Source organism: Lynx rufus, unplaced genomic scaffold, assembly GCF_022079265.1.
Source record: "Lynx rufus isolate CCGP_SWC_20201006 ecotype Redwood Valley unplaced genomic scaffold, mLynRuf1.p SCAF_5, whole genome shotgun sequence".
NCBI lineage: Eukaryota > Metazoa > Chordata > Mammalia > Carnivora > Felidae > Lynx > Lynx rufus.
The window spans coordinates 112,388,580-112,412,336 of NW_025814867.1; the positions used below are offsets into that span (position 1 = coordinate 112,388,580).

Sequence of the window (23,757 nt, forward strand, 5' to 3'; positions counted from 1 at the left end):
GATTTTGTATAAGAATATATGATTTTATGGTCCTCTAAACTTTCTTAATGTTTGTTTATTTTTAGAGAGAGAGAGACAGAGACAGAGCATAAGAGGGGAGGGGCAGAGAGAGACGGAGACACAGAATCTGAAGCAGGTTCCAGGCTCTAAGCTGTCAGCACAGAGCCCAATGCAGAGCTGAAAGTCTGGAATGGTGAGATCATGACCTGGGCCGAAGGCAGTCTGACGCTTAAGCGACTGAGCCACCCAGGTACCCCTTATTTCATGGCTTTCTAGACAAGTCAGTTGAAGAGGAAGAAGGAGCAGTTGGGGGAAGGGGGATGGCTTGGCGTGCACTCGGCACTTCAGAAACATTATTGTGTGTTTAACAGCTGCTTTTGGAAGGCCTAAGCCCAGCAGAAAAGCTGTTTGGTTTTCGCACGCCAAAGATGTACTTAAGTGTAGAGGGCTGCTGTATTTGCTGAGCTAAGTCCTCCAGTTTTCGATTCATTGGCAGTAAGTGCTATGAAAAGGACTTCCAGAGCTATTTTGGGTTGCATGAGACTCGTTCAGGAGATATCTGTAATGCCTGTGTCCTGCTTGTGAAAAGATGGAAGAAACTGCCAACAGGATCAAAAAAAAAAAAAAAACAAAAAAACACCAAAAAACCCTGGAATCATGTGGTAGACGCAAGGACAGGACCCAGTGTGAAGACTACATTGAAACCAAAGAAAGTGAAAACTCTATCTGGCAACAGGATAAAAAGCAACCAGATCAATAAACTGCACAAGGAATTTAAATGTCACAGTTCTGATGTTCACAGGCACCTCAAGTGCCTCCCCTGCTCAGTCTCCTTGTTATAGTAACCAGTCAGATGATGGCTCAGACACAGAGATGGCCTCTGGCTCTAACAGAATGCCAGATTTTTCCTTCTCAGATCTCACACACTGGAAGAGCCAGAAAATATGTTATGGGATTATCTTTAAAGGCCGTTTTGGGGAAGTCCTCATTGACACACATCTACTGAACCCTTGTCGCTTACTAAAAGAAACAAAGAGGGGCACCTGGGTGGCTCAGCCAGTTACGCTTGCTTTTGGCTCAGGTCATGATCTCACCCACTTGTGAGTTCAAGCCCCACATCAGGCTCTGTGCTGACAGTTCGGAGCCTGCTTGGGATTCTTTCTCCTCCCTCTGCCCCTCCCCTGTTCGTTCTTTCTGTCTCTCAAAATAAATAAACTTTTTTAAAAAATTTAAAAAAAAAGAAATGTATGTAATATTTAAGATGCTGAGTATTTCATAGGAAAGCTGAATGCTGCTGTAAAGTACTCTTTAAGTTTTTTTTTTTTTAATCCCCTTTTAATGAACGAAACTAGGGGAATTTTAGGGGACAGAGATGGGATTTTTGTGTGAAAAAAGTATGGTAGTTTTACTCTTTCTGCATTGAGAAGCAGTGGTTGGGGAATTTTTTAAGATGGCTGGCTACACTTGTTTTACTTCATGATGATAAATTTGTCATAACTCAATTTAAAAAAAGGATATAATTATACCATTTCACGGTTAAAGCAGAAGACCCCTACCAAATCTGTAAAAACATTTTTAAATTTTTTTTTTGATGTTTTATTTATTTTGAGAGAGACAGAGAGAGTGTGCCAGCTGGGGAGGGACAGAGAGAGAGGGAGAGAGAGAAGCCCGAGCAGGCCCTGGGCCATCAGTGAAGCAGAGCAGACACAGGGCTCGATCCCACAAACTGTGAGATCATGACCTGAGCTGAAATCAAGAGTTGCAAGCTTAACTGACTGAGCCACCCAGGCACCCCAAAAACATGTTTTTAATTGGTAACCTAGATTTGTCCTCCAAAAAAGTTAGTGCCTGGAAAGCATATCCAGGTACTTCATGATCAGAAAGCATACTTCTCTCTTAATGTCCTGCTTATCAAAATATCCAATTATATTGAATTTATTTGCAGCATAGCTGGAGTCAAACAAGAATAATTAGCTAACTTATTTTGACATTTATCTAAAATATTGGCTCCAAATACCAAAAGTAATTTGAAAGAAGTGTCCTTTATCTTACAGATTATTTATATTTTCAACAGAAAGTTCTCTTAACTTTCAGAGTGTATCAACTAAATAAAGTTATAAATTAATTTAATTGCTGTTGCTAAAAAGCAGTTGAACATCCTCTTATGCCCTAGTTGAATGCCTCGATTATCATCTCATTGCTCTTATCTAAATGCAACTGGTCTATTTTCAACTGTTAAGTGCAGCTACAAATTATCCATAAAGAAGTCAGGGAATTTTTTTTTTTTAAATCTCTACCTTCTTTGGCCCTATGTTAATTTTTTTTTCAACGTTTTTTATTTATTTTTGGGACAGAGAGAGACAGAGCATGAACGGGGGAGGGGCAGAGAGAGAGGGAGACACAGAATCGGAAACAGGCTCCAGGCTCCGAGCCATCAGCCCAGAGCCTGACGCGGGGCTCGAACTCACAGACCGTGAGATCGTGACCCGGCTGAAGTCGGACGCTTAACCGACTGCGCCACCCAGGCGCCCCTCTTTGGCCCTATGTTAAACATAGAAAGTGTACACATTCCCTTATCTTTGCCTCCTCCAACTCTAGGAATCTTACATACAAAAGGGTTGCACAAGATTTTAATAAAAGCATCTAATTTTGTTTCATATATTATATGTTTATGGTACTTATTAATTTATCTTTTATTTTATTATTTTTTAAATGTTTATTTTTGAGAGAGAGAGAGAGAGAGCATGGAGGAGGGGCAGAGAGAAAAAGAGAGAGAGAGAGAGACTCTCAAGCAGGCTCTGCACTATCAGGACAGAGCCTGATGTGGTTCTCGAACTCGAGAACTGTGAGATCAAGACCTGAACCAAAACCAAGAGTCTGAACCAAAACCAAGGGTCTTACCCGACTGAGCAACCCAGGCACCCCTAGTTTATCTTTAAAAATTTTTATTTTTAACAAAAGTGGCACCTTCTGTGGTGCCAGCCTAAATATTTGCAATAGAATATTTCCTATGAAGAAAATTCCACCAACTGTCAGAAACAAAGGACTGATAACCTCTCTGAGGACTGAAATCTGATGGGGTCAGGGGAAAGGACTCCTTAGAAAGAGCTAAAAAACAAGAAGGCTGTGTTTATACAGCATCATGTGTTTGTGGGCCAGAAAAAAAAAATCTAAAAGGCAGAGCCTCTAAATATTTAGAATTTTTATTTTTATTATTTATTTTTTTAATGTTTTTATATTTATTTTGAGAGAGAGAGAGAGCATGAGTCGGGGAGAGGGGCAGAGGGGCAGAGACAGAGAAAGAGAATCCCAAGCAGACTCCACGCTGTCAGTGCAGAGCCCAACACCAGGCTCGATCTCATGAACTGTGAGATCATAACCTGAGCCAAAATCAGATACTCGACTGAACACCAGGCACCCCTAAATATTTAGAATTTTTTAAATATGAATACAGAATATCTCTATTAACCAAGAGGATGCCCTCTGAAGACATTATTCTTTGTGAGAAACTTTGTCACTATGAGTCTCAGCAGGAACCCCCAATCAGCCCCTCTCTTGCACCCCATCTCTCAGTTCTCGCCAGCCAGGTTCTTGTTCCCATTCCTCCTAGCTCTGGCAATCCTGACAAGGAGAACTTTTCATCCCCCAGAGCATTTGTTCGTGTCTCATACTACGTTAAATGATAGCTAATAGGAATATAAGGAAGATCATAATAAGTGTTGGAACTTCAGCAATGAGTGCATATCTTTACCTACTAAAGTGCCTAAAACCGTGGATATAAAAATGTACTATTACAGAGGGAAATAGCTTTGCAATTCACATCTTTGGCACACACATTTACTTCCCCAGTAGTATGACCACAAACCAAACCCAACTCAAATCAACATAATTATGAATTATGAAACTGTACTGAAGACTTCCTGGGGCACCTGGCTGGCTCAGTTGGTTGACCATGGGACTCTTCCTCTCGGGGTCATGAGTTCAAGCCCCACGTTTGGCCTAGAAAGTTTACTGTACATGAAACAAATTTGAAAATATCCTCCTGATGACATTTACATCCTGGTCTCTTTCTTGTCAACGCAAGTACACTAAAATATTTTCAAAGAGTTTTCAAACTTTTCAAAGACAAAAGAGTTTTAATTAATATATGCAAATCCACAGCGATGAATTCATCTTTCACCTGTCTTCTCCAATGGGTAAAGTTTTCGAGATAACAAGTTGATAATCTTAATAGTTACAAAGATGAATCCTAATAGTTATAAAGATGTTACAACTGAGCTAATACATTAACACTGTGGGTTAATCCATGGACACTGATTGAGTCACTTGGCAAATGTTTGTTCTATCTGTAATGTTCTGGACACTGCACCAGGTACAGAGGACACAGGGGTGAACAAGACAAGATGTAATCACTGCCCTCTCAAACAGAAAGGTATTCCGGATTTTATGTCATCAACCAGATTTAAAAAAACAAAAAAACAGACACAAAAAGCTAAAAGTGAGTTGTTCAAGTGATGTACATTAGTGACATTAAGTATGTGAGTTAATAAACAAATCGGGCATCTAGCTAAAGAATCTTAAAAACAATTTTCTCTCTAGGGAGTGTACCAAGCTTCCCCAGAGGGTAACAAACTGGTAATGAGGAGCTATCCTAGAGTCAAAGCATAATCGATAAAATGCTGGAAACTTCTGTTCATTTCTTATAAACCAATGCTACTGAGAGACATCAACTTGGACATAAACCTTCATGATTTAACTACTACTCTGAGATCATCTACAGAGACCAATAGAAATGAAATCTCTCACACATCAGTACATTCCCATGACAAATACTACAAGAATCCTGCACATTTCCACTGAAACTATACTCTAAAGAGAACATAAACCTCCTATAACAGACTGTGTAGATGTCAGTCTGGGAGAGAAGGAGCAGATATTCGGGAAAAGGCAAGGGTTTCTGGGTTACTTAAATTTTTGTCTCTTGTGACAATCATTGTCTTACATAAGATATCAATTGCAATTGATTTGCTTAATTAAGTTAATTTTCAGTATCTAGTTTCAGACATCACCAGCCAACCCAGGGACGTCTTAGAGATAATTAGAGGTTCAGTCTGCAGAGAGGTTGAGAAATCAGAACTAGTGATGGACAGTCTTATGCATAAAGGTGAAACTAAGTGAGTGTATGGATTTATCTCAGAGAATAAAAGGAACGGGGTCCAGGGTCCTTTGAATCCTGATTCTCCAGGTGGGTGCCTGTGCCCTGGCCTGGAGCAAGGAAGGAGAAATCAGTGATGGCCAATTAAGAGAGGGAATTAAAGCTGGCTGAGGGTGAATGTGCATGTGCGTGTGTGTGTGTGTGTGTGTGTGTGTGTGTGTGTGTGAGGGAGGGAGAGGAAATAAGAGACACAAACAGGAAAGGCCATGCCCATTGGGTGAAGACTGACTTAATCTCTAATTAAAAATCTCTGGTGGCATCCCATTCTAATTAAAACACAATTCAAGTTCCTTTCCAAGACTTGAAGGCTTCACATAAACTGCCTCCCACCTTCCTGACTGCATCTCTTCCAAACTCCCCCTTTTTACTCCTCTGCTTCTAAAAGTTCTCCAAACACCCCAAATCCATTCATGCCTCAGGGCCTTTGCAGATTCTGTTCCCTCTTCCTAGAATGCTTTTCCTTCTGCTCTTCACTTGATGGCTGCTTCTCATCATTCAGGTCTCAGTTCAAAAACTACTTCCTCAGAGAAGCTCCAATTGCTCTAAAGAAGCTTTCTCTCTAGCAAACCCTGAGGTGCACTGGCTTGTATCTGAAACATGTTTTTTCATTTATTTGTACCTTGTTTATTGACTCCATTTCCCACAGAAACATAAGGTCTCTAAGAGCAAGGGCTCTATCTTGTTCAACACTGGGTGCCCTACCCCCACCACCAGCACCTAGAGCATCTCCTATTATGTAGTGGATACTCTGTAAATATTAGTTAAATCTCAAGTCCCACCTTATGGATGACTGTGCAGAAAGTCACCCAAGATCCACTGCAAAACCACTCTCTGCTCCCTTGTCACCTCGACCTTCTATCACAGTGACCATAACCCACAACCATACCAATTCCGGACCTGCTTCCACAACCTGTGGAAGGTGGAGGTAACGCTGCTTCCCTTTCAAGAATCTCCAGCTTCCTTGCCTGTTCTCCTCTGGAGGCCCTATTCTCATCTCCTACAGATCTTTCCATTCCCAACCAGATAAAGGTAGCTCCAGATTTAAAGAATCCTTCAAAGACCAGCATTACACGCTACTAGGCACACCGTGTCTTAGGTATGAGGGCAAAAAGAGAGAATGGGGAAGAAGAGCACCTTTTCACTTGGCTTTTCAGTGTTTATGATAAAAAAACAAAAACAAAAACAAATTTCCTAAGGGTTGGGTGCTTTCCTTCCTCTCTCTCCCAAGAAAAGGAAAGCCCTTCCCTGGTCGATGCAGAAGGCTGTGACAGCAAATGGGAAGCTGGCCATTCCCCCTTGGATGGCAAAAAGTCTCCATGAAAAAGAAATATGGACATGGGAAAGAGACCCACGTCCTACTGTTCCTTACTTTGTCTTATCCTCATAAACTCACCCCTAGAATCTCACCCCTTCTTAGCCTGGCTGTGTGGCAGCCAAGTTCCCGACCAAGCCTAAGGCCCTACTGCTTGTTTGGTGCTGGCGAATCACCATCAGCAGAAAGAACTCCTGCTACCTCACCATGCTGAGGAAACAGTACTTCTGACATCCTAATATAGAACCAGAAATACAGTTTCCTCCTGACATGCCATAATATCCAATGCATCCATTGTCTGCCTTACATCAAGCTGACTCCCAATCAAATACATCTTTATTGAAGTATAATTAACATACAGTGTGCTAACAGGTTAATTTACTTTTAACCCTTAAAGGGTTCACCTGGAAATTCTGATACGTACTGTTATCCACTGTAATCACGATAAATAGGAGAGGTTACTTTCAACTGTGAAAGTGGGGATGTAGCCCTGGGAGGACTCCTTCCAGGAGAGAAGGCTGAGTAGGAACTTCAGTGAAAATATATTCAGAATGAAAAGAATTTTTGGAGCACAATCCATTAGAGATAACATATCCTCCTGAATTTGGCCAGACACAGCACACCAAAGTGACCCGTCAAAGATGCAGAGAAGATAGAAGATACCTAATTGAGGAAAGTCTGAAGCTCTCAGAAGGAAAGGCAGATAAAGTACTCAGACCACCTGTTCAAGAAGCCCCGCCTGGGGGTAACTAAGGAAGTATATTCAGAACAGGGGATATATAACTTGAGTGTGCAAGGCAAAGGTGAACAATATGTATAAAAAATGGAAGAATTTGTGAGGAATGTATGCTATGGAGGCTTCCTGGGATGGCGTAAAGCAGAGGTTAAGCAGACCTCCGTGTGATCCATTCTAAATCCTTTAAGCTAGAGCAATCTTAGTTTTTTTTAACTATAAAATGGGGCTAAATATTCCTGTCTCATAGAGTTGGTGGGAAGATCTAATAAAAAAAAAAAAAAACACATGTGAACACACGGGGGATCCTACTGGATGCCACATGAGTTTTGTGCTTTTCTCACCTCCTTGATAAGCATTACCTAGAATGCATATCAAACAGATATCTGACCCCCAACCCTGGATGGAATCGTAAAACCCACGGAAGCCAACTGGTAATCTGCATGGGTAGCAAAGGAGACGTATCAGAGAAATATGGGAAATGCACCACTACTTTACCTCTCTCCTAGAATATTCCACATGATGTGGAACACAGAAATATCTCCAACAGAAGAAAACAGCTGTCACTTCCCCCTGGATAACTTGAGAATTAAAGTTTTCACAAAAGACAGACTTACGTTTTGGAGTTTGTTTGTTTGTTTTTAACAGTAAGTCTTTCAATGGTATTGTGCCAATACTGTCCATCCCTTTCTGGGCCTCAAAGATTTTTATTGATTTGGGGCAAATCATTGGGGAGTATCTCCAACAAATGCACTGCAACATGGTCTCATTTTATTGCCCCATTATCCAGAGGCAGGCACTCTGGGACTGTGACATTCAGGGATTATGGTAAAAATATTTCTCCAGGGAAGCCCCACTGAGCAAGAAATGAACATCTCCTCTCCCCCTCCACATGAACAATTAAAGACGCTTATGAAGCCAGATCAGGGTTAACGTAATCAGTTTCTGAAAAAGTTCTCATAAACCAAAGTTGCCATTGTCTGAAGTGTCTCTGAGGCAACTGGCCTTATTCAGACACAGGGGACTACAAGACAATCTGTCTCTTTTGCAGATTTGAATGTGAAAAGCCGTCCTGGGTGAGAAGAAAAGGAAGCAACACAAACCAGTTTCCAAATGTCAAATCGGTGTGCTTTCAAAAGGAAACTAACCTGGCAGCCAACCGGATCTTCCAAACACTTAATATCCGGCGGTAAACTAAAAGGGTCATCTTCTGTGGCTAGGAGAGTAAGTTTGAAGACCGGAAAGTCCAATATCCACGCTAGCATAGATAAAACAGACAGCCATCAGAAACCTGAACATCCACGTGAAAATGGGGAGAAGAGCCAAAGAGGAAAAGAAGCTTCTGACTGTCCTGCAGTGTCCTTAACTCTCCACCATCATAGTACTCAGACGCATGTGACTTTTTTGAGTTAGAAACTGCGGTTAATGTGGCTTCTGATGGCATCCACGATGTCATTCCTATCCCCACTCTCCCATGCAGTTTTTAAATAGTACCTTTCTAACAGCAAGCACTCCCCCCTCCCCGCCCCTTCTGCTTAAGATCCTATAAGGTGTCTGGGGTTTCAGCTTCTGAAAATCGTTTCTAGATGTTCTTTTAAGCCAAAATAGCAGCACACAAGACAGAGGCTGAGATCTCCAGGAAACTCTAGAGCAGGCGGCCTCAAAATGACAAATCTCTTCTTTTTTTAATCTTGAAAACTAACGGCGGCCAAACACTGCAATTTTCTCACCGCCGCTCTTTTCCCCAGACTGCCTCGGTGCTTGTTTTGTTAGGTCTAGTTCTACCGTGGCGGGAAGGAGGGTCTCTTGGAAATTTTTCTGAAAGACCAGAACCTTCCAGACCTCTAGTCCCTCCTGTTCGAATACAGACCCTTCCCTTTTACAAAAACAAAAACAAAAACAAAACACAGCAAGCAAAGGGCCCCCACCCTGGTCACACTCGAGTGCCCAAGCTCTCCTGAGATCACAGGAAAGAGGGTACCAAAGCAGGTCCTCTACCCTCGCAGCACACCTCCTCCCGCCCTGGTGGTCCGAGCGCCCCATGGCTCCACTACCGGGCCGGTGCCCCCACCCCCTAAACCCGGGGGCCAAGAGCACGCAACGCTCCGGGGTCCGCAGGGCGCATGCAGGGGCTGTCGGTTCAGCGTGCCCCCCGCCCCCTGACGCTCAGCGCCTGGGGCCGCACAGACCCCAGGCCGCCCGGATCAGGGTCAGGAGCTCGGTCTCCCCGCGCCCCCCACCCAACCTCCCTCGCCCCGGCAATGCAAACCCGCAGGGAAGCCGGCGGGAGAGTTACCCGCCGAGGCCCAGGCGCGAAGACTGCAGAGGCGTGCGGGACTCTGCGGCGGGAGGCCTGCGGCTCTCCGGCCGCCCGCCGCCGCTCGCTCCAGCCGGCTGCTGCCTCTCCCGCGGCGCCTGCAGCATCGGGCCGCCGAAGCCCGCGGCCGGCGGAAACCGGAGGAAGGTGGCCCGGATCAGGGGCAGCGCCGGCACGATTCCTCGTCCGCGGACCAGGCGGGGGAGCTGGGGAAGGCGCGGCGCCGAGCGGAGTCCGAGGCGCCCGGCCGCGCGCTGCCCTCCGCGCTGGGGTCCGGATCCCAGGCGACTGCGCCGAGCGCCTCCGGAGCCGCGGGGTCGCTCCTCCTGCTCGTCTGCTGGCGCCAGACGCGCGGTGACCACGGCCGCCCCCGAGTCCACGGAGGAAGGTGCACTGCAGAGCGAGGCTGTGGGGGCTCCGCGCCCCCCGGAGCAGGGAGGCAGGAAAGCAGCCGAGCCCCTACCTTTCGGGCTGGGCGGACACCAGCCGCGCGCCCTTGCCGGGCGTCAGGGACGGAAAATCACCACGACGGGAGGGCCCGGGTAAAGCAGCGGGTGGCTTCAGGACAAGGTAGGAGGATCAGGTTCCACAGCCAAGAAGACACTCCCATCCCGCCCTGGTGTTGTTTGGAGAGCTGCCGGGACGAAAGTGAGGGGCGGCCAGGGTACTCCCCTTCCCCGCCGGGCTGGCGGGCGGCTGGAGTAAACACATCTGCTTGGCGCACCGGGGACTTCTGTGACACCAGGAGAGGCAGGCGGCTTGGTCCCTAGCAGAAAGGGAGGGGTGTTCAGATCTCCAGAATTCCCGGGCTCTGCCTTCCAAGGACAAATGTGTTGTTGGTGCTTTTTATCTTTCGGAGATGTTACTTTAGGGGGAAGAACGAAGGTGGGATGTGCATTTTCTTGTTAAAGTGGCGCTCTCGAGAAGAGCATTGTTAATAATGTCCTCATACTTGGATGGCTCTGAATACATTTTATATTTCAGTGTTTGTGAAATAATTCATTGTCTAGCAACATTCAGTTAATAGCTCCAGCCTTTGCATGCTAAGCATCGTAATCACATGCCGTCAAATGACCCCAGAGAGAAGAGCCACAGACTTGGGTATAATTCAAAGCGGCAATGTGTCACCGCACTGAAACAAAGCCTTTCCTCTGTGATGGACCTTCTGGTATTTGTGTTAAGTTTAACAACAGCCCTAGGAGGCAGCACTTGTTATTTTCCTAGATTTACCAATCCAAAAAACGGGAGTGTGTTCAGAACATTCCTAGCTCTTTCCCTGTCTGTGGATTGCCTTGGAAGAGGGCCACACAAATTGTGTAATTTTAAAGGTCGCTCCTGAGACACCAGAGTAGTGAATGATGTTTAGGGAATTTGCCCGTGTAGGTCAGTTTTCCTTGAGGTTGCTTTGCTCTTCTAGTTTCTCCTGAGTTCCATACTACCCTTCTCTTGTTCATGATCTTCAGAATTACACCAGTGTTACACTTCACCCACTCTGCCCTTTTTAGGATTTGGGGATCTGCAAAGTCATGTGTTCAGGGGAGAGGCCGTCTGCTATTCCTAGTTGGCCTTTGTGCTGCTTTGTAGTAGCGGCCAAGAAGGCAGAGGTCACCCTAACCTAGTTCAAATTCCACCTCTTCCACTGTCATGCCTCGTTACCTTAAGCAAGTGGCTTCACGTCAGTGTGCTTCCTTTTTGTCTCCTGTAAAAGTGGTATAATACAGCCTATCTTCAGGGCTTGTTAGGATTCAAATAGATGATGATCTAAAGAATTCTTGGCACGTTGCTTGGCGCAAAAACCATCAGGTCAGGAAACAAGAATATTAACTACCAGTCACTGCCCACTATGAGTCAGTTACTGCCTACGTATCATCTATGTTCCTCCCATCCATCCTGTAAGCCAGAATAATCTCATCTTAGAAATGAAGAAACAGAGTTGGGAGGTTAAGCAATGTGCCCAATGTCATAGTGCCTACATTGGAGCTGTGATTCAAATGAATGGCCACCAAAATCAGGATTTTTAGGCAGTGCACATACAAGGCTGGCCATTTGCTAGGTTTTTATGGATGATACAGTCTCTGAATTAAAATCACATTGTTTCATAGGATATGGCCTCTGTGACCCTAGGGACAAGTTCAAGCCAGGTTCCCCACACTACCCTGGGGTGCCATTCAGTACCCTGTAGAGAGTAAGGTTAAAGACACTAGGACATCTTCCTCAATCCCAGTATAAGTCCTGTCTTCCAAATCCTCATATTCCTCATGTCCTGTCCCAAGAACAGGCTTTTTGAGCATGATTGGTGTAGGACTGTCTACTTCATATAGGGGAGACCTACTCAAAATGCTGTGCCCTCAGCAGAACAGTCACCTCAGCAGAACAGTCGCCTCAAGTGACAAGAGGCCATTTTTTTAACAATATCGCCTTATACATTAATAATAAAAAGAAAAATTCTTTTTTCTAACATTTCTCAAGACTTAGGTTGTCCGGTTCTAAACAGTAATCTGGCTCAAGACCGATTTTGACCAAACTAAACTTTTTTTTTTTACATACAGTTGTGCCTCCTCCCACTCTAAATGAAGATCCTGCCAGCCTCTCCTGGCTGTCTTGGGGTTTTATCTACTGTAAGCAGTTATTTAAAGAACATGTGCATCTCAAAATGAGTAAGCCACAGGGAGTAGGCAGTCTAAATCCTAACTTAGAGCCGACTGCCTACAGCGTGGGAAAACTGTTACTTCAGCAAAAGGCAGTTTAGTTCTCCTAAGCAGTGCCATAACTTCTGCAACATCCCCATTTCAGAGCAGGATCTCAGCCCTATGTTTGTTTATGTAAATAACCATTGTGTTGATTTCCCCCGTATAGTGAGTGCTTGGAAAAGGAATGCCGGTCTATCAGAAAGCTCATTTGCAACTTCATAAACAGCAGTGTCTCCTTACTCTGCTAGTCCCTGCAAGGTTTCAGAGTTCGGAGTAGCCCAGTCTCAGGAACTGCATTTACTCTCCTTCCACAAACTGGAGAATGAGGGGAGGTGGGAGAGTGGAACTAGGGTTCATCATCAGGAACTGCATTTACTCTCCTTCCACAAACTGGAGAATGAGGGGAGGTGGGAGAGTGGAACTAGGGTTCGTCATGTTCTAAACACACGAACATATAAAATATCTGGTGGAAGCCATAATTAAGATGATGGTCATAAGCAAATTTCATAGAAATTTGTATTTCATAGAAGAAATACAAATAGTCCATAAACAGGTGCAAAGATTTTAGTGTCTTTTTATAACAATGTTTATGAAAATGTAGACACTAAGGAGAAATCAGATTGGCAACAACTAAGGTTAATGAGCTTAATGAGTTTCATCAAGGTGTCAAGGAAACTATTCAAAGAAGGATGAAGTAGAACTTCCTCTTTAGAAGGCAATTTGGTGATTGCTATCAAATTTACAAGGTTGTTATGGTTTTGAATTTCAAAACCCTAATTAAGGTTCCATAACTGTCTTCCTTAGAAGACAGTTTGGCCTCAAGCCAAGCAAAGTCGGAAAGAGGAGCAGGAAAGAGGAAAGGGTGGGGAAAGACACTGATCTCTTAGTTGACTCCTACTTATCCTGGTCCAGAAGAGGCAGCCATTCTGGTTACTGAGTAGCACCCAGAACAAACCCTGGTAAGGCGCCTCCTGCAGGTGGGTGGGCTCAGTCGGCAAAACTACTGCATCTCCAAGCAGCTTGCTCAGAGCTCTTAATTATATGTTAGAAGTGTTAGAAGCCTGGGCCACTGTCCTAGCTGCTGGGCCCTGCTCCCAAGACAGGAGGGAGATGTCCCATCCTCCCCACCTATCTGTGGAGATGCTCTCCTAACTTCTACTCCAGTCGCATGACTGATAATTCTGTCAAAGTATTATAGGTAACTTTCCTTGGGGGCACTCAGCCCACTAATTAACATCTTTAGCTAACCCCTTTGTCTCTCAGCTGGTTTACAGAGCGGAACCTACTGCTATTTCGCTTCATGAGAATGTTTTTACTGGATGGATCCTGAAAAGGGGAATCGCTGGGCAAAGCATACATGAAACTACAAATAGTTTTGTATTTTCTATTTTCGTGTTCCGAAATTCACACTTGAAACAAACAAATGAACAACAACAACAACTAGTTTTGATAGCACTCCTGAAACAGAGTGCCAGCTGGAGTCATCACAGTGCGCTGTGAATGGCACAGAGTCTTCTCTACATTTCCCAAACTTCAATCTGCTATGAGTGTATATCACCTTCAAAGCAGCAATTCCATGTTTTTAGGACTCCATCTGTAGAAATGATGACATACAAATACAAAAATATGACTAGGGATGGTCACGGCAGCATTGTTTATAATGTTTAAAAACAGGAAAACAGTGCCCAAGAATAAATAGAGTGACTAATTAGACTGTGGTATCTCCTAATAATGAAGGCAGCCATTGCAAAGCTATTATAAATGTATATACGGATTCAGTTTGCTAACGGGATAACGGCTACAGTACGTTGGCTTTAGAAGTTCTACATTCAGAAAACTGTGGGACCCAAGGAATTTAACAAAAATCCCCTACCTCTGGACAAGCAGAGCAAGACTAACTCCATTTTGTGCTACACCCACCATCTCATGTATAACCCCCACATGACCTACTTATTGCTTAAGACACTCCCCCACCCTAGTCAAGCCACTGAGCACACCCTTACTGGAAACCGGCTCATTTAGGAGTGCGGAACCCCTAACCGCCAAAGAATGTAAACCCCGCCTTTTGCTCGCCAAACTTGCGCACCAATTCTGACCAGAGTGATAGGCTAGTTCAAACAGTTACTATAGGGTAAGTTGTAATTCAATTGGCCACCTGCGTGTGGACTGACACGACTATGCAACTTTCTGTGTGTGTTACAATCTCATTGGCCACTGGCCCCTATAAAACTGCTACGCCTCTTAACCTAGGGGTCCAAGTCCCTGCTCCGTTGTGTAGGGTATACTTGGGCTCAAGCTCGAGCTTGCAAATAAACCCTCGTGCCTTTGCATCGGCATCGGTTCCTTGGTGGTCTCTCGGATTCGAAATCGGGGCATTACAAAAACATATACTGAATATATATGTAGCATATCATAGATGCGGTTATTTATTAATATCAAGCAGAGAAAGAACCACTCATGTGTGTATGTATTTGTGAATCCGTAGGGAGTGTTGACAGAGATTTCGTCTAGAGAGTGGAATTATAGAGGCAGAGAGAGAAAGTAAAGGAAGGTTTTTGCTTTTGATTCTAAATATTTCTGATAATTTGAACTTTTTACAATGTACATAAATAACATTTGTAATTTTTTTTTAAAGATGCTAACAAAGTTAGCATGTGTGGGGGAAGAGAGATTAAAATCCTGAAATAAAAATGCATCAGTGTTCAGGCACAAATTGGAACTCTCTACCTTGGTGATTCCCTGCCTGTGTACACTCTATATTCTATGCAATACATTTTTCCCCAATCAGTAGAGACTAAATAGAAGCATCAGGTGAAAACAAAATAAAATAAAACCCTCACAGCCACATTGAAGGGACAAGATGAAAACCTATGGAATCGTGTTTTTATTTTGCAGTGGGAAAAAAAAACTAGGCATATCAGAAGCATGAAAAAAAAAGGTTCATGCGTGTGATTTCATTAAAATGTAGACCTTCTGAGTGGCAAGATATATTGAGAAATAAAAACACAATCTGAGTAAAAATATTTGCAACACATAGAGAATGGTTAATTTTCTTATTTTACCAAGAACTCATGGGGGAAAAAAACCCAAGAATTTAATAGAAAAATAGGCAACTACAAGGACAAGCAGCACTCTGAAGGGAAAAATAAAACATATATTCATTAAACAAAATGTGTCTCCTATGTGCCAGGCACTAAGCTAAGCAGGTGTAGAGCAGTAAAGGAAACATACGAATTCCTGTTCCTATGCAGCTTACATTCTAGTAAATTTTGGGGAGTCTTGACTTCACTGTTTGAATTTAAACTTAGGTATAATTTGCACTTATTGGTAAAAATTATGAGTATTAAAACAGGGTGGAGATACAGGCACTTTCCTGTGCTATTGGTGGGAGTACAAATCGGTGACCCCTTTTTGGAGGATATTTTAGCATAAACACTTGTAATTTTAAACATTTATATACTCTAATACAGAAATCCCACCAAGAGAAACTTTTGTTACAGATATCCTTGCACAGTTATATAAAGTTGTGTATAAGAATTGCCTATTAGGGGCGCCTGGGTGGCTCAGTCGGTTAAGCGTCCGACTTCAGCTCAGGTCACAATCTCATGGTCCGTGAGTTCGAGCCCTGCATTGGGCTCTGGGCTGATGGCTCAGAGCCTGGAGCCTGCTTCCGATTCTCTGTCTCCCTCTCTCTCTGCCCCTCCCCTGTTCATGCTCTGTCTCTATCTCAAAAATAAATAAAATGTTAAAAAAAATTAAAAAAAAAAGAATTGCCTATTAGATATTGCTTATAAATGGAGACCCTGGAATGACTCAAATAGCCTTTAGTAAGGGACTGGAATTGTAGGGTACACGTATACCATAGAATTTTATGTTGTCACTAAAAGAATGAACTAGTCTTCTATCTAATGACTTGGAATAATGTCCACGATACCATTAAATTTAAACATCATATTACAAAACAGATTGCCCAGGATTCTGATGTTGTTTAATATTTTTTTAAATAGAAATAATGATAGTTATAATACAGCGGATGTTAGTACACACAGTATCTGGAGGAATACACACAAGCTGTGAATGTCAGCTGCATCTAGAGGGTACATTCATGGAGGACTTTTCTAAATTATACAGTTCGGAATGTTTGATTTTCACTATTTATTTTTAACTGAAAAAGGCGAGAATTTTCAAAACATTTTACAATTTAGGAATTTTTGCATGCAGTCTCTTAGAGACATAACAAATTGAGCTTTACTTCTTGGGGAGCCTGGGGCGGGGCTCAGTGGTTTTTCTGAGAAGTAATGACAAAAGCTTTGATATACAGGGGTGATTGTGTGCCATTTTCATCAAAATCTTGATAGTGACAGTTATTTTGGTTTCTGTTATTCTTAACCTCAGCGTTAAAGAAACTCATCTACTCCCAGACTTACAGGGGATGGCCACATCACCAAAGGATATTATAAGACAGTGACTTGTTAAGCAGAGAGATACTGCTGGGATACAAAGTTGCTTCTGGAGAGTCCACTAGGAACCACTGCCTATGGAACCACCTAGGAACCTCTCCCAACTTCCTGTCATTACACCTGGAGATAAACAGAGAGGCACCAAGTGTGAAATGGAGGAAAAGAAGGCAAGGTGGAGGCCACTCGATATACTCAAATGTGAGCTCATATTAATTGTACTCCTGCCAGATGCTAGGTGATTTTATAGGTTATATTGTTTACCACACACAGCAGCCCTGTGAGCTGAATATCATTATCCCCGTTTTCCAGATGATGAATTGAAGACTCAGTGAAATTACCTAATTGGCCCAAGGGCCGGAACTTGTATGTGTCACACCTAGAATTTGCACCCAGGTTAAACTCCAAGGCTCTCTTTTCATACCCATGACATAGTGCCTTTCTAGTCAAGAGATGAAGGATGTGAGAGAATTAATGACAGTTATGCGAGTATGACGTTTCACAAAAACACTTAGAACCTGGTCAGTTGAATGGGAATCCTGGGAAACCTTAGTTGGCTTTTTGTATGCGGGTATCAAGATGGTGGCTGCAATGGTATGGCCAACATTTCCAGTTCCCATTGTTCCAGTTCCTGTTCCCCCAAACCAGAATGTCTTCTCCAGGGATGTGCAGACTGTAGATTATGGAAATATTTCTTCAGGACCTCAGTCATCATTCCTCCTGGCTGAGTCTGCTCACTTTCACACCTGAGCTCACTTTGGGATAGATCCCATTTTAATGTAATTAGTTAGCAGAAGCACTAACCATAATGGCATCAGGGTCATCACAAGGGAAACATGTGCGGCAGCTCCCCAGGAGCATGCAAATGCAACACTTCAATTCTTCATTTCTATTCCACATCAGAACCGTTTATTACACTATAGGACATTATGAATACAAGAGAACCTATATCAATAATAAAGAGCTGTAGAGATAGGAACCGCCATGAACATCTGAAGTAGAAGTAAAATGAAGGATTGAAACTGACCACTGTTCCCTAATGGGTTAGACTAAGAATCAGTTTTCATTTTACAATGTTTACAATTTTCGTTTTTACTGAATCTTCTGGTAAGCTTCCAAATTTACTTTTTTGCACTCAGGTGCCATATTGGCAGCAGTTTTTCCAAATGACTGTTAACTATTACAAGTATATTAACCACATGGTGATATCCTGACCATCTGAGCAGCTCTCTTCAGTGCTTCAAAAGTGGTAAATACAAAAAACAAATAACAAATAATTAACAAATACAAATAACTTTAATCTCTATCATCATTTAGTATTATCGCATAAAATTGAGGGGTTCTGAATCTCTGCCTAAGGGACTAAAGAGAAACAATTTTGTTTTTGCTTAAAGAGAGAGATGGGAATAGGCAGGACTTAACTGTATGTCTCTGTGCTTATCAGTGATAAATAAATGCATTTTAACCAAGTCAACTAAGTCCTAGACTCTGGATCCACAAAATTTTGTATAATTGATAAAACTTTTTTACTGGCTATAGATTAAAAAGCTGAATACAGTTGAATTTTCCTGGGCCCTTTAGAGTTAAGAGTCCTGCCGCTGAGAATCTGTCATACAAAATGTTAATCTGTACGCTCGAAAACAATAAAACTCCAATACTAAATACCTGGAGGTTGTCCCTAAGTTTTCTTTAACTGAGGTGAGTAATAAGTTCATTTGTACATGATTTCAGAAAATGTGCATATCCCTTGCTGTTCAGCTCCCCCCCCCCCCCCCCCCCCCCCCCGCTTATTCTGTATCTGAGGTCTCTCAAGGATTCACTCACCATTTCCATAGAGGGACTTGGGAGTCTTCTCTTGCGAGCTCTACTTTCTTAATTCTCAGTCTTTGTACGTCCTGCTGCTCACTGAGCATTCAGTTCCACATGTATTTATCAGCACCTGCTGTATGCAAAGTATTGCACAAAAAGCAGAGTCAACAAATCCAAAGCCAAATTTTAAATCTTCTACCCTGACCAGCTTTTTCTTTTCACTTACTCATTTTTATTACTGATAATGCTTTTCTCCCACCTTTCCACTTTTAAACCCTTAGAATTATCTTTGATCTGTCCTTCTTTCTCTCCATCTCACCTGAACTTCCATCCTTCATGTCATTAGCACACTCCACATTCAGTCATTAAATGCACACTGCTTGCTATCTGCCAGGAACTGTTGCAGGTGCTAGGAGTAGTTTGCCAGTGGGGAAACAGGCAAAAATGTTTGCTTTCCTGGAGTTCTATTTTAGTAATTCATCTTGATTTCCTTTGTGTTTCCCTCTTGCATAGTGTTTATTTCACTTACTCCAGACCTGCATTCCCTGAGTCGCCCTGTCACCCCCATCACCTGGAGCGGCTCTCTTGGAATAATATCCTAAGGACCCACAGCTCGTTTTTTTACTTCTCAGTCTTGAGCAAATCTCCCGAACTTGTTTTAGGCTTCTTTTCTGTAGAGCAGCCTGCCTGCCCACCCTTCACCCCACTGGAACAAAAGACAACATTGGATTCCCCATCTCTGCCTGTCAGTCTTTTGAAAACAAAAGCAGCACCAGCAGAAATGTTCTAGAGATCTGTTAACTTGTTTCTTACCCTGTAACAGAAAAGTCACTGGGCCAACCAAACACCAAAACTTAGTTACCTTCTTGAGATGGAGGAGGGATAAATATTTACAGCTGGAGATCACAAGTCTGAAATCAACATGAGCAAGGCTGGGTTCCTTCCAGAGGAGGGGCGGGCACAATTTGTTTCCCTGCCTTTTCCAGCTTCTAGAGGCCACTCACGCTCCTTGGCTTACAGCTCTTCCACCATTTTCAAGGCTTGCAGGGTAGGATCCTCACATGTCTTTGACTGTGACCCCTGCCTCTCTCAACCCATCTCCTGTTCTGACTCTGACCCTTCTGCCTCCCTCTTCTAGGGACCTTGTGACATTGGACCCACCTGGATAATCTCCCCATGTGAAGACCCTTAACTTAATCATGTCTGTAAAATTTCTTTTGCCATTTAAAGTAGCATTTTCCCAGATTTATGGGATTAGGATGTATACATCTTTTGGCAGGCATTATTTGACTTCCCACATATACCATTTAGTTTTTCTGGTCAAAAACACTTGTAGTGTTTTCAATGTGGGGAATTGTATTTTCAGGAAGAAATTAATAGATGGTGTTGTTATATACAAGAGAAGAACCACGAATCACTCATTCACTCACCAAGTATTTGTGTTTACTATGTGTCAGGCACCGGACAAGGAGCGTTCTGGGAATACAGATAAGAGCAGATAAGTCTGTAGAGTGTGGTGCTTATGAGACAAGACTCCAAAGTCTGATCATCTGATTTTGAATCCTGGCCTCACCATTTATACACTGTGTGGCGTAAGCAAATTACTTAATTTCTCTGTGCCTCAATTTTGTCACTTATGAAATTAAGATAGAATTAGAACGGTCCCATAGGGTTCCGACGATGATTTGGTGAGATTCTAGGTAACCCCTTTGGCCCACTGGCTGGCATACAGGGTTCCATAAATGTTAGCTTTGAGGTGGAGAGTGAGGGAACAGAAAATAGAGATCACGGAGTATCTAAGGGCTTTCCAAAGCTAGATCTTAAAAGTACAGTTTCTTTTGGGGGAGAAATGAGGGATGTGCAGTGAGAAGACACAGTGAAGGATTTAGAAACCATGAGGAATGGCTGAGGAGACTGGAGGAATTTAGCTGGGGGAGGAAAAGGCTTAGGAGTTACATGAGAACTGTATTTCAATACCATCCTTGGGCAGTTGGCACAACAAAAGAGATTAGACTTATTTTACTTCTATCCAGAAAAAATATCCAAGCCCAAGTGGAAACGGCAAAAACATTGATGTCAGTATTTGAAAGAACTTGTGAATAATAAGGAGTTCCTTTTTTTTTTTTTTTTTTTTTTTTTTGAGGATGCTACAATCCCTTCTCTGTCTCCAAATATACTGCCTTCTTTATGGGGTGGTCTGTTGTACATCCATTTTCTTCTTTCCCCTTGTCAATTGAAACCCAAGTATTTTCAGGAACCAGTGGGCCATAAACTTTAAGGGAGGCTGGGCTTCTGCCCAGCCACAAGGATGTAAAGCAGGATTGGTCTGAGCCAAGCATGGTAACCATGGCCTTTGTCATTATTTAGATTGGCAATGAGCATGTGGGACCCAATTCTTGCCAATGAGATAGGAGAGAAAGGCCTTTGGAAAAGCCTTCATCTCTTCAAAAGATACAGGAGGGAAGTAAGTGCTCTCTTTCCCTGTTCCAGGTGTGAGACATCTGTGTGTGAAGAGGTGATGGCTGGAGATGGGGCATCCATCTCGAAGTCGTAGAGAACACATTTGAGGTCAAAGCTAACATCTGAGGCAGGCGGAGCAAGAAGACAGACAGGGCCTGGATCCCTGATGAGCTGGATGAGCTACTAAATTATCTGACCCTGGAGTCATCATATAGTATGTCATTTATTATATCCATGTAATATATTAAAATATACTCAGTGTTAAAGCCAGTCACATTTTTCCTTCTTACTGCCCAGAAAGCACCCTGCCTATGCAACTAGCAGCACAGAACCTTGACCACCCAGGCTCCCAGCAGAAAGTAACTACAGCCTCTCTATTGGTGTTATCACAATACTGGCTTTGAGAATGGATTTTGAATGAAGATATTCTGACCTGCTTTTCAGGTAGGAGATTCCGTTAGACACATTTTTGGGTTCATTTTTATTCTCTGCATATCCTCAACTTTATCTTTTGGATCAACCCATTTCATTAACATGCTACGTACCTACCCAGCCAATTACAGTTAACACTAGAGGGTGTCTAGTAATCGAATAGGTTGCCTGCATTAACTAACTCCTTTCTGGAATTCCTGCATAGGCAAAAGATTAATTTTCTGAATCCTAAAATAGCTGTAATTCTGCGATACCAAAATTTATAAGCACTGAACTAAACTCACTGTATATTGATAAATCGATTCATCTGCTTTTACAAAAACTGAATCAAGAGATAGGTGGGAAAATATGTTAGCAAGCAATTAATAGAGGCTGCAGCACAAAATTATTTAATAAATGTTCTTCCCTTGTGTGGAAGAGAGAGCCGTCTCTGATTTCTGCTAAGCGTCCTTTTTGGAACACATCCCCTTAATACCCTTATGGTCTTCTTAGGCTCCTCACTTCCTTTTCTCTTCTGCCCCCTGCATCTCATCCTCCTTTTGAATCAGGATGAGTTGAAACAGTTTTCTGGCCCACTTTAGGTTCTGGAGAGGGACAGCTCCTCAGAGATCACAGTGACATGCTTTTCTCTCCTCACACTGCTTCTCTCTGTAGATTTTACAGGACCTATGTCTGTCTTTATATCTGAAAAAGAAGTAGTTTCATTCCAAGCCACATCCTTGCCAACGTTTATTGAGAATATCAATAAAGGACAACACATTTGTAAGAAACCTTTCTTAAAAACTGGACAGAGCGGGAAAAGGTGATGTGTCGTCCCCAAGTCTAGGGAAGAATGTCAGTCGAGTCAAACTTTAATTATAATGTCTGAGTCAATGAAAAGACCAAGTGTTTCTGCTTCTAACAGACCCTCTTCCAGTTAGAAGGCAGTGGTTTCCACAAGTCTGCAGCTCTGTTTCAGTCACCTTTATAGAGTTTATAGGACTAAAGTACATAACTCATATTTTCTTATTTTCTATATTGTGGATGCCTTGGCATTTGGGCCCTCGCTGACTGGTGTAGTATTGTAATTTATAAGAAATGCAGGTTTCCCCTACTATCCGAAGGTAGAACTCTCCTATGAAAGCTTTTATAAGCCGAAATTTATATGGAAAAATTTTTTGACTGTCCCCAAACCCCAAAAATAACCTCTCTTAGGCTTTTCAGATACCTTAGGACATATCATGTTAGCAGGTGCACAAAATAAATTTCGAGAAAGCACAGATGTTCACAGACACTATTCAGAGCTGTGGTGGCTTCATGCTGAGATGCTGAATGTGGTTCCTGGGGAAGGAACCGGAGGTGCCCCTCTCACTGTTCAGCATATGCTGCCTCTGTAATGGCTCCATGCAAAACAAACACTATACGCTATTTTCACTTTTATGAAAGTGAAAGTCCTCTTCAGATTGTGTTCTGTTGGCAAAAACAGCTACTCAGGTACATAGCTCTTTGGCAAAAATGAAGTGCCCTAACTCAAACTTTCAAAAAGTGGGAATACTTGTATATATTGGGTCTAAGTCCCGTTTCTGGAACTGAGGTCCTAAAACCCTTGGAATTTCCTAAGTGTTGAGAGAGACAAAGGTGTCTTTTGTTATATTAATGAGGTAGCTTTAGGACTGAACCTGAGGAGGGGGCTGGTTGCCAGGGGAACCAACCACGTGATTAGAGGGTTGGAATTTTCAGACCTCTGAGGAGTGGGGAGGGGCTGGAAATTGAGTTCAGTCACCAATGGCCAATGATTTAATCAATCGTGCCTATGTGAGGAAGCCTCCATAAATCCCCAAAGGATGGGGTTGTGAGAGACCTTCCAGGTTGGTGAAGGAGATTTGGAAGGGGAGTATATTTGGACTAGGAAGCTCCACACTCTTCTCCCATACTCTGCTCTATGTATTTGATGAAGTTTTGGGGTGATGGGGAGTTTGTGGGTTCTGGAGCCCACGGTCAAGGATGAATTCTTGGAGACGTCTTTGGTGCAAAAAGGTGATTTTATTAAAGCATGGGGACAGGAACCGTGGGCAGGAAGAGCTGCACTGTAAGTGTGGGAGTGACTGTTTTATGGAGTTGGGCGAGAGGGAGTTTCCAAAGAGACTTTCACAAGCTAAAGACTTACTGGAGGCCTAGCTAATGTCAAGCTAAGGTTGTTCCCTCTAGTAAAGCATTAACATTAAGACTGTAGGGAGTTCCTGGATTTTTGGCCATGATGGGATTGCCTTTTTCTGGTAAACTGGTGGAGACTCTTATCAGTTTAACCATTTGTTTTTTTTTGTCCTTTCCTGTTCTTGGTAACCTGGAGTGT

The 23,757-nt window shown here is 42.9% G+C and overlaps 1 protein-coding gene and 1 long non-coding RNA gene across 2 annotated transcripts in view; one reads left to right on the plus strand and one right to left on the minus strand.

Moving 5' to 3' along the window:
• Positions 1-23,757, plus strand: part of LOC124527253 (uncharacterized) — a 65,648-nt gene that overhangs the window by 11,439 nt on the left and 30,452 nt on the right. The window contains 7 exon segments of the mRNA XM_047100453.1: positions 372-802; positions 804-1,076; positions 6,014-6,140; positions 6,633-6,748; positions 8,312-8,449; positions 9,171-9,370; positions 9,431-10,147. Of these exon segments, the coding sequence (XP_046956409.1) occupies positions 372-802; positions 804-1,076; positions 6,014-6,140; positions 6,633-6,748; positions 8,312-8,449; positions 9,171-9,370; positions 9,431-10,147 (2,002 nt within the window).
• LOC124526082 (uncharacterized) lies at positions 13,540-19,274 on the minus strand. The gene is made up of 3 exons (XR_006965611.1): positions 18,853-19,274; positions 18,549-18,666; positions 13,540-13,861 (listed from the first exon to the last, which is right to left on the minus strand). It is a non-coding gene; the product is annotated as an uncharacterized LOC124526082 (long non-coding RNA).